The sequence below is a fragment of the Oryzias melastigma genome, linkage group LG18 (assembly GCF_002922805.2).
Source record: "Oryzias melastigma strain HK-1 linkage group LG18, ASM292280v2, whole genome shotgun sequence".
In the NCBI taxonomy this organism is placed as follows: Eukaryota; Metazoa; Chordata; class Actinopteri; order Beloniformes; family Adrianichthyidae; genus Oryzias; species Oryzias melastigma.
Window position 1 is genome coordinate 8,482,312 of NC_050529.1, and position 11,512 is coordinate 8,493,823.

Below are 11,512 nucleotides of genomic sequence, written 5' to 3' on the forward strand. Positions count from 1 at the left end.
TTCAACACTTTAATAAAACACTGGATCATAAAGCGCACCATCGATGGTCTATTTTTGAAATTCTCATACAAAATGTGCACCAAACTATTAGGTTCATTATCAACTCCACTCATAGTAACTCTAGTAGTTGGAACCCGCTACATATAACCCTCGTTAGAAGTGCTAGCCACGTTGAACGCTTTAGCCACATTAGAAGTGCTAGCCACATTAGAAGCGTTAGCCCTGTTGGAAGTTTTAGCCACATTAGAAGTGCTAGCCACATTAGAAGCGTTAGCCCCGTTGGAAGCTTTAGCCACATTAGAAGCGCTACCTAACGTTAAAAGCGTTAGTCACGTCAGAGGCCTTGGTCACATTAGTGTATTCACAACAGCTGTAACTTCCAACCTTGTTTACAACATGTAAAAAACAAAACAATACTGCTAAAACAAACATTACTGTGACTACGCTAACTCCAAACCTTATTGGTAACCTAAAACAAACAAAAAAACACCACAACCCCTCACTGCTACATGTTAGCCGTGTTAGCATGTTTACAATAATTGCTAACCTTGTGTGGAACTCCAAAAAAAAAGTTCATCAGAATGGAGCACAGCTTCTGATTCCCAAAGATTTAAATATGAAAATAGTCAGAAATGCAACTTTCACTTTAATTTTCTCAATATATGTCCTCCATCATCAGATTTGATAAACCCCAGAAACCAGTTTTCATCAGAGTGGGACTTTAATATGCTACAAAATTTTTTTTTAAATCATCATTATGGCCAATCGTGGCACCAAACTTATTGGAAGTATTTATATAAATGTGTGTGTGTGTTTTTAACGAATATTTTCCTTTTTAAATTTTAATAGAAGGGGCTCATTGTATAATTCCTTGTAAGTATTACTGTAAGTTGAACTGTATAGTTCTTTGATAATTTTTCTAGAGCTTCTGGGTTCGGTTTGTCGCCGTCCACTTGGATCAGTTTGGGTGCGAGATGTCGGCGCTGTGAAGACATAACACACTGTGAACTACAGAGAACAACATCCTCCAACAAACTGATCCCTTCATGTTCTGCGAGCGGGAAAATGGTACAAGAGTTTGCTGGAAATGAATTGATCACTCCTCCCAAATCCTCCATTCTTCTAATTTTTTTTTCTTGTTTCAGTATAACGGTGTGTAGCTGTGTGTTGTGCATGTTCGCTGCATGTGTGTGTGTGTGTTATTTTCATTTTCTTAAAGCATAAAGTACTGTTGATATTTATGTACTTTAGCCGCTGTAAGGAGAAACTGTATTTCCATGAGTTGCAGAGGTTTGTTGGTGTCGATCAAAAAGGTGATCAAACGGAGACGTTTTTATGAAAATGTTGACATTTCAGGCCTTCTGCCATTAAAAATTTACATAATCCCTGCTGTTTTGGTGCCATTTTTTCCTTACTCCAAACATGAGCCATACTTTTGGTAAATTGAAAATATTTTTACCAATCCTGCCAGTCACAAGTAAGGCTTAAAGGAAAAATCAGTTCAGCGATATATCGCGATATTTCATTTGGTGATAGTATCGATTTAAAATGTTGACATGACGATATTTTAGCCTCTTTTAGCTACCCCAAACCAAAACAAGATCTCGCCAGAACCAGCTTTTGTTAAATGTTCAGTCAACCTTGTTTTCGATTTTATGAGACATGTACTACCTAGTATTTACTTAGGATAGGATGGAAACTGAAACTCTGTGCCACATTGCTTCCAGTATTATATTACAAATACAGGATTACGGCGGTTCGTAGCGGCTCAGATGAAAATGAGAGAAGCAATGAGGCTGTGCTGCAGGTCATAAATGAAGCATTAGGATAAAAAAAAAGAGAGAAATTGTTACTGTATAGTCTTGGGATATATCACAATATCATATTGTGAAATGTGTATCGCAATATGAATCATATTGTGAGATGTGTATCGCAATACAAATCGTATTGTGAGATGTGTATCGCAATATGTATCGTATTGTGAGATGTATATGGCAATATGAATCGTATTGTGAGATGTTTCACAATATGAATCGCATTGTGAGATGTGTATCGCAATACGTATCGTATTGTGAGATGTGTATCGCAATAAGAATCGTATTGTGAGATGTGTATCGCAATACAAATTGTAGTGTGAGAAGTGTATCGCAATACGTATCGTATTGTGAGATGTGTATCGCAATGCATATCGTATTGTGAGATGTGTATCGCAATAAGAATCGTATTGTGAGATGTGTTTCGCATTATCAATCGTATTGTGAGATGTGTACCGCAATACGTATCGTATCGCCACACCTCTAGTCAAAGATACAATTGCCATTGCGCAATGGGAAGACATTGGCAGAATCTTCAAGATTTTATGCCATCACCCAATTTTTTGATAATTGTTGGCGTGGTCATGAATTTAGATGGCAGGAAATGAGTCGTGGAGAATGGCCCGCTTTTATAAGCCCCCAGGTGGCCAATATGGATGCCCACCGTCTGTTGACATTTATTCATTTTCCAATCAGATATGCTGTCAGTCAGCGGTCCACCCTGTGACCGCCCACCCGATTTCGATTAATGCCGTCTTCCCCGACTATCATTGGACTTCTATTATGTAATGGGGTCACCACATGACCGCGAAATGTACCCAGGCAGCCACCGACCAATGTTAACTTTTAGAGAAGAATCGTCCGGTCAATCTAAAATTTTAACTTTTTCTTAAAACCTCGGTGCCCACCTGCCAAATTAGCCAAAAAAAACAAAAAGTTGCATGTAGGTCACCACGCAGTGGAATTTTGGAATATGTGAATGCAGAACAAAAGTGGTCACATTCAAAAAGAAAAAATAAGAAAATATTAATTGTTGAAACTTTTATTTTTTTACGTTGATATATTTTGAAGTATTCAAATAGAATGTTTAAAATTGTTCTCAAACTAATAATTAAAAAAATTAAGTTAAATTTTCGGTGAAAAACCTTAAAATTGTTTTCTTGAATTTGGTCTTATTGTCTTGTAGAAATGAATTGTTGTAGTAACGTATAAAAATTAAGCATAACGTTTTGCTCTAAAGTTCCCATCTTTAAATGTATACACCAACAACCCAGGAAAATCAAGAAATGATTTGTTCCTATCTGGAACGTCTCTTCCAGCTCCTTGACGTTCCTCTGTCACACTTGTCACTGGACAGAATCCTCCCCCACGTTCCCTGAGGACCATCAAAAGGTGGCGTAACATCCTATAAAGTGGTGTGTACCTGGGGAGCTGGAGACCTCTCACTGCCCTCTATAAGAATAGCGCAGGAGCAGGCCACTCCTGGGACGGAGGCCAAAGCAAATTTAGTCTACCTTTCTTCTTTTAGCACCGCCTTTCTCTTGTCAGCTCAGTCTCATCAGGCGTGTCGCTTTCTACATAACTGGATGTCCGCGGACGGTGAGCCGGTGAGGAGCAAAACGGTGCTGGTGCACATATTCATCATATTCATCTGGGTGTGCATCCATACGTCCTGCTAGCAACACTTTGTGATGGTGTTACTCTCTTTGACAAGTCCATTAAAAAGGTGTCTGTGCTGCTTTTACTTCACTGTCTTCCATCCAACTCTAGCTAGAAATGTTCTTGCCAGCAAAAACATGAACACACCACTTCTTAGTGTTTTTTATTTACCGATATAGCAGGTAAAAATTAACCAAACAAAACAACTGATTCCTAACCCTGACTTTTATGATGAAAGAAGGAAAAACTGAGAAATTTGTTTTGCCAAATTCTAGCGTAACTAGGCTAAATTAGCATCCGCGGCTAATTATTTCCTTTAATTGATTCACAATATATATTGTTTAACACAAAAGACACAATAGTAGAAGATTGGAAGTTATCTATAAATTATGTATTTATTTTTAATTGTCAAGGATTAAATAATAGCCACCTGAATTTGACCACATAATCACCAAAGTTATTGATAATGTCAAACTTTTGAGTCATTTTATTTATAGTTTCATTTTTTTTTTTTTTTTACATTTTACGCAAAATGAGTGGTGTGTAAAACTGTACAAAAAAAGAAAATCATTTCAATTTGGTGCCTTCTCCTGCAGATGGTGCCCTAGGCGGCCGCCTATTTCGCCTATGCCCAGGGCCGGCCTTGCTAGGAAAGCACAAGGGTTAATCGGAAGTGGTCGCTTTTCCAAATCTGGTGTGAAAGTAGCATCAGAGTGAGACCGCTGTCTGCAAAATACCATCCATCCATTTTCCAAACCCTCTGAATCCCTTTAGGGGTCAGCATGGGTCACGGGGTTGCTAGAGTCTATCCTGACTACTGTTGGGTGAAGGTAGGGTGCACCCTGGACAGATCGCTGGATTGTCACAAAGACACATAATCACCTAAGGGACAATTTTAAGTCACCAGTTAAGCTACGAAGCATGTTTTGGGCTGTCAAAGGAAACTGGAGAGCTTGGAGAAAATCCACAAAGAGAACACGCTAACTCTACACAGAAAGATCCCAGCCAGGATTTGAACCAGGGTCTTCTCACTCTGAGACAAAAGTGCTAATCACTTCACCACCTGTAAAATATGACAAGGTAAATATCTCGTTTTTAACCCGTATTTGTCTGACAAGGAGGTAAACTACTTAATGGTCAATTATTACCCAGGATGCTTAGTGTCAGACACGACTGTCTCCCTGTAAAACTGGCTCTTTCAGAGCATCCTCTGCTGTAGTCTATGTCTAATCCCTGACAGATTCGACTCAAACGATTGTCCAAACTGAGGTTTAGCATCATTCTTGATGGAGCGTTGTTATCTCAGCGAAGGTTGTCATTTGGACAGCTGTGGTTTTGCACCAATTGGGGCTGAAAGTTTGTGAGTCAGGTTACACAAGAGCTAACAATGGACTCAGAGTGCATGAGAAAAATGCTGATTGAGCTTCAGCACACACTGACCTCTGATTTGGAGATGATTCAAACGGTAATTGGTCTGAATAATTTCTTCTGGACTGCTGGACGTGAACCACCAACAACCAGAAACCAGACTCCAGCTGCCAGAGGCGAATCAGGACAGATTTGGAAAGTAATCTTGCAACCCAAAGTTCAGCTGTAGCAGAGTGCTGCAGGCTTTTGGGGTTGTCCGGGCCCGTAGAGGGTACAGATGTGGTCACTTCTTTAGTGGAGTGCAGGTCTTGCAGTTCCGTTGAAGTTCATTGAAATGGAACATTTGTATGTGTATTGTAAAGTATTTGTAAAGCTAATATAAGTTTCACACACTTAAGAAGTATGGGTGATGTTCAAGAATTCAAGGATTTATAATGTCAAATCAATGAATGAATGTCACTGGCACGAGACTGGAAGTACTATGAAAATATGGAAATCTAGTGCGATGACCCTATGCCACACTCTAGTCGTTAATAAGGTAGCTCTTTACTGACCACTCCAAAAGGCCAGAAACATGAGGTGTACATATGCTACATAATTGACTGTTTAGACATCTACTTCACATAGTGTAAAGCTCTACAACCTGTTGCCCGTATCAAGTTGTCTCCGACCTTGATACTACGTGTGGGCCACCTGCGTGCCCCATAAAAGTTTGCCCAATTTTCACACGCTAATATCCAGTATCCACCAGTAAGGACAGTCATGACTAAAGTTATGGCCACACTGGACACGTGACGTCTTCAAGAATTCGTTCAATGCATGTTCTTGAACAAAGTACAGCCCATGGTGTTCACGATGGACAAACAGGTAGGGGCTTGTTCTTCTTTTCTTTTCCTTCTGTTTACTAGCCCATGCCCACCACCTACAACTGAAAGAGTCAAAGAAATGTCAAAGAAGTGTGAATCTGATAAATCTTGCTTTAGGCTTTTTCTTTCACACCTCTATACCGTTATTCGAAAGACTTGACGTCATAGAATTCACAAACCACATTGATAAGTTTATTCTCCATGATCACTTTTCAATGGTTGGTACTTCTATGAATTAAGAGACACCGTCCATACATCACTAACAAATCCAAGCCTCTGATTGGTCAAAATTTGACTTGTTTAACATTTTTACATAGACTTACCATTGGAAGTGGTCACTTGAACACCCTTTTGCTGAGCAGAGTGTGAACATAGCTTGAGGATTTTTCAATAGTTGTGTCATATAACTAGTGTCGTCAGTCAAACAGACCTGAGAAGTTCCTTGGCCCTAAACCTCAGATCTGCCCATAGTTCTTCCACAATCTGTGGCTCTTTTGATGTGACGTTGTCTTTGATCCTAAAGTATCTTTCCTTGTCCTTATAAGCGTTCTAAGATTTGATTTAAGGTTTCATTGGATGTGGTTGCTTGAACGCATCTTGTAGTTTGAACATACGGTAGCTTAAGGCTTTAGGATACTACCTTTTTATAGATCCTGGGCGAAAAAAATTAGGAAAAAACTTCTGAAATTGAACAAGTGAGGGGAGAAAAGACCTGTCAACATTTTTCCTGATTTTCAAAAAGTGAGATGAGTCAAACTAATAAATATTCAGCAAAGACCCAAAGGTACCGAAGCACTCTTAACTACTTCTTCATCTCAATTAAGCACAAAACCATAAAATACAACATAATTGACCTAATACTGCCACAGCAATATACTAGGGTCAGCAAAGTAAAAAGAAAAACTCATAAAATATCTTCCAAAAACAATTTCTAGGTATTTTAATAAGGAGCCAGAAGAACTTTATGATCTCAGATCGGAGTATTCATCGATGACTTCACTCCTGAGTCATGAGTCAGCAGCTTGTGTGAGTTTCTGAGAAAGGCCCCCAAGAGTCAATGCGGCCGACCCACAAGCATCAGAACCATCGCCTCGACTTTCAGGTCATCGCTCTGTCCCGGGAACATTGCAGGGTGAGTACGCGGATTTCTTCATTCCACAACTTTCCTCCTCACTCACCACCACCGGATAGACCCCCCCTACTTTAAGCAATCAAAACACTAAACCCCGACTCTCCCACGACTTTCCTGCCTCCCACCGATTTCATGCTCTGCAGATTCCTGCTGATTACAGGGAGACGATTGTTGAAATCATTTGTGCTCGGATGCAGTTATCATGTGTGTGTGTTTGTGAGCTAACAGGCTGTGTGTCATATGATAGCTTGAGTGAGGATGACATCATGGACCAACCAAGGCCCTTTTCTTACAGCAAGAAGGGAGCTCCACAGTTCCACTCGGTGGTCATTTGATGACATTACAGCAACAATGTTCAACGCCCTTTTCGAAATACCTTTAAATATATAGAATACAAGATGTTTTTCATTGTTATTAGTAAAAGAAAGACGTCATAGAAGTTGTGATGTTCCAATGTTATTGAAAAAACTCAATCTAGAAATCAGCTATAACCACTAAAAATTAGGTGTATTGTTTTGGTAATTAGAAAAATTTCTTAAATTAAGTGTGTATTGTTTAAAAAAAGCTGCATATCTTTAAAGTAATTGTGTGAATACTTAGCACACTATAATGATTTTTTACTGCTCTTTTTCGTACATTTTTGGGCTCAAAAACTCAATTACATTTTCAGCGATTTCAGTAATCTTGGAATAAAAACCTTCAGTTTGTTCAGGACACTACTGCAAAATAAGCCCCATAGGAATTTAATGAGACAATCTTCAAATTTTTTAATTTTAAGTACATTATCAAGAAGCCTTAAATATATTCATGGGCTATGTTTTGAATTTTTCATAGTAATGAAAAAAAAATTGAGTTTATCTAATATTTTAGCAACATGCAAACATTTTTGGCCAAAATATTATCTACTGTGGTTTTTATAGGCTAATTTAGAGTTTAGCTTCTATATTAGCAATATGCTAAACGTTTTTGACTAATTTAGTTTACTGAGGAATTTAGGCTAATTTAGAGTTTAGCTATCAATGTGTTATTTTGGCTAATTTGGCATCTACTGAGGTTTTTTGGGCTACTCAGAGTTTAGCTTCTATATTAGCAACATGCTAACGTTTTTGACTAATTTAGCTTACTGAGAAATTTAGGCTATTTTAGAGTTTAGCTAACAATGTGTTATTTTTTTCTAATTTGGCATCTACTGAGGTTAATTTTGGGCTAATTTAGAGTTTAAGCAACACATTAAATATTTAAGCAAAATTGGCATGTTAGGGATTTTTAAACAATTTTACCATAAATTTTTCAAACATTTAGGTCAAATTTCATAGTTCTTTATAACAAAATTTCCATTTTTTTTGCAAATTTAACATCTTATAAATAGCTTTTCCATTTTCAAGCAAATCTTCAGCGACTACTTTCACCAAAAATATTCACACTGGCATTTTTGCAAGTAATGCAACTTTTCTAATCATCAAACATCTCCCTCAGATATGCAGCAACTAATTTCTAGACCATAATCAACTTAAAGTAAATACTTTATAATATATATTTTTCTACACAAAATATAACTTTATCAGGTATACTTTGTCCCTCTGCAGATAAATTGGTTCAGCTTGTCATCATCTGACACGAAGACCCCCCCATGCTGTGTTACGCCCCCCCTTCCACACAAACACACACAGCTTTTGACACATCAGCAGGAGCTGCAGGCCATGAAAGAGGTCGTCACTCAGGCAGAACGCAGAGATCGATCAGCGCAGGACTCCAGAGGTGAAGCAGGCGGGAAAACTGTGGAGTCCACTCCCACATCAAAGTGCCTTTAATCATAATATTAATCGTATTGATTTAAGTAGTCAAAATTACCTTTATTGTTTGTATTTTATAATTTTTTATTTTTTTTATCTTAAAGTTTTCCACTCTCTCCAAACAATTTTACATCCTTTTTTTTTTAATCCTCTGTAATATTCTGTCTTTTGTTACTCTTTTTTAACGTACCATTATTTACCCCTGAAAATGAAAGAACAGGGAAACAAATGTTGGAATGTGTAAATATGTTTTCCTTTTTTCAGTTTCAAACAGTGTTTTCCTCCATGGTCACATGAAAACTCCAGTGATGGAAAAGCTGGAGTCTTCCGCCCTCTTCTGGCCAATCCGACTCATTGTTTGAGCTCTTTCCCCTCGACATCACGCCGTTCAGCTTTAACCACTGAATGAATCTCATTGTTTCCTGTTGAAAACCTGCCCATGTGATACAGGGTTACCTCCTGGGGGGGCTCCTGAAGATCAGCACATGACAGCAGAGGAGATCCGTGATGCCACTCTACAGTCACGCTTCGTGGTGAAGAAGGAATAGAAATAAAACTAGAAAAGTACTGGACACTAATGTTAATACTTTTCAGTGTCTGCATCTTAAAAAAGGTCAGACACTGAAACAACCACATGCTTCACGACAAGTTTTTTTGTTGTTTTTTTGTAGCTACAAATATAATTTTCTATTATTATCTATATTTTTCTACTTCTATTCCCATTTTGTCCTCTGTAGGATCACTTGGTTGCTGGAGCCTATCCCAACTACTGTTGGGCAAAGGCAGAGTGCGCCCCGGACGGGACGCCAGTCCATCACAAGGTCAAACACATTTACACCAAAAGGACATGCTAGCGTCCAAAATGAACATATGATGCATGTTTTTGGACTGTGGGAGGAAACTGGAGTAAACCAGCGCATGAACAGGGAGAACCAAGCTGGGATTCAAACCAGGACCTTCTCACCATTGTGCCGCTATGATTTTAAATTAATCATTCAATAGATAAAATATTTAGGTAATATTTAAGTTTTCCACTCCAATGAAAATGGTGTTTTAGATTGTTTTTATCAAGACAAAACAGCATCATCATTACTATAACCATTGCAAACTCTTTGAAAATGTATAAAAAGAGAATCGGAAAATCTTATGTTTAGCTTTTACTAAAAATAACACAAAAAACAAAAAGATAAATAAACATAAAAAATAATAGTTTGTTGCGTCATTTTTTCTACACACGAGACATCATTTCTGGAATAAACGTATCTATTCTGTATCTATTCTAACCTTTAGTCTCCACCATTTTATCCATAGATAAAAACAAGATTTCTGGTTGGTTCTCTCTTTATTGTACAACTTACCGTCACTTCATCGCAGCTTTTCTTGTGTAATTTGTAAGGAGCATCACATTGTGACATATTTAAATAAAAAGAGACACTTGAGACACTTTTGTTTAAAAAAAATCTTTAAGGTACAGACAATAAAATATCTTTAATTCCCTATATTTGAGTAAAAAAAATCCACATTATTGTTTCTTGAAAATCCTCTTTGCATCCACTCCCTCATAGTTGTAGGCCTGCAGGAAAAAAAGTCATGTTAATGGACACCAACTACACCAACTTCAGAAAAAAAAAATAAATGTTGGGGTCTTGTGGTTGCTGGGGCCTATCCTATATACTGTTGGGCTCCACCCGAAACAGGCTGCCAATCTGTTGATTTTGGACGGTGGGAGACATGCACAAGAACATGCAAACTGGGATTTGCTGTAAGGCAAGAGCGCTAACCACTGCTTGACCTTCCAACCCAAGTTAAAACCATTAATCCTGAGCCCTGAGAAAGGCACTGACCTGCACCAGCTCCCCTCCCACGATGCTCCTGGTGGTCGTCAGGAGTTTGTTGTTGTCCTTCCTGTTGAATAACCCCTTCATCGTCTCACCCTCCATCTCCCATGTTCCCTGGTGGAAAACACAACCATGAACCACGGATCGTCCACAAACGTCCAGGTGAACCCTCGTTTGAGGATTGTGACTGGACGGGACTCACGGAGACTTCAGTGCCGTCCGCCAGGCTGTAGTCGAACTTCACGCCGAGCGTGAAGTCGAACTCCTTGGTGCGGAAGGTGCTGGACTCCTTGATGTGGAACTTGTCACCGCTCTGCTCGATGGTGATCTTCAGGTTGTCGTGCTCGGCCAGCTTGCGCTTCATGACGTTGACGCCTTCCCAAGCGAAGGGAGACAGCCGTCAATTTCCGCTCAAAAGTGCCGACTGTCAAACAAAACGAGGCGCTCACCTAGTTTCTCCAGGAACTTGTCATAGTTCTCATTGCGGTCCGCTTTCCAGGTTCCGTCGAAGGCCATAGCTGCAGAGAAAAGTGTGGAATGGTGAAAGGCCGCCAGCGTCCATTTATACCCCCCTTCACTCCCCGCCCCTCAGAGCTGGCACAGAAGATGCTCTTCTTTATCTGGTTGATAATCCGCCCGCTGATGTCATTTAAAGGATGCAGGGCGATTGCCCCGCGACCTCGAGGACATGCTGATAAACAATCCAGCAGCCGCCATCGCTGTCCCCACTGTTCTGCAGACGGGAGACAAAAGAGCGAGCTGTTTGGACGCTCGCCACTGGCAGTCACTCAGCTGAACCCCCCCTACTGACCCTTGCTCCTCTCTTTGTGGCAGGCCGGCCTGGAAATGACGGTTCAATAGTGGCAACCTGTGCTTTTTAATTGATGAGTCGCCAATCGTCCTGTTTGGGAAATTCTCCGCGTTTCCACTGCTGACTGGCTTTCTCTTTTTTTTATTATTATTAATTGAACCTTTTATTAAGTTTGGAACTCGTCCCACTGAGTCTGAGCGAACTTAATCTCTGGCTGACAGTTATCACGGG

At 39.5% G+C, this 11,512-nt stretch overlaps 1 protein-coding gene across 1 annotated transcript; it reads right to left on the reverse strand.

Annotated features, from left to right (window-relative positions):
• Positions 1–10,076: 10,076 nt before the first annotated feature.
• On the reverse strand, positions 10,077–11,075 carry LOC112156129 (fatty acid-binding protein, intestinal). Its single transcript, XM_024288299.2, has 4 exons — positions 10,920–11,075; positions 10,673–10,845; positions 10,477–10,584; positions 10,077–10,205 (listed from the first exon to the last, which is right to left on the reverse strand). The coding sequence occupies exons 1-4, from the start codon at positions 10,984–10,986 to the stop codon at positions 10,155–10,157; spliced, it is 399 nt and encodes a 132-aa protein (XP_024144067.1). The 5' UTR covers positions 10,987–11,075; the 3' UTR covers positions 10,077–10,154.
• Between the last annotated feature and the right edge of the window lie 437 nt (positions 11,076–11,512).

What these genes read in the sequence shown, in the direction of transcription:
- LOC112156129 (XM_024288299.2), bottom strand. Translation starts at nt 10,986, where the DNA reads ATGGCCTTCGACGGAACCTGGAAAGCGGACCGCAATGAGAACTATGAC. An exon ending in CAAGTTCCTGGAGAAACTAG is followed by an intron (nt 10,846 to 10,919) that starts GTGAGCGCCTCG and finishes TCGCTTGGGAAG; the next exon opens with GCGTCAACGTCATGAAGCGC. An exon ending in TGGGAGGGGAGCTGGTGCAG is followed by an intron (nt 10,206 to 10,476) that starts GTCAGTGCCTTT and finishes TTTTTCCTGCAG; the next exon opens with GCCTACAACTATGAGGGAGT.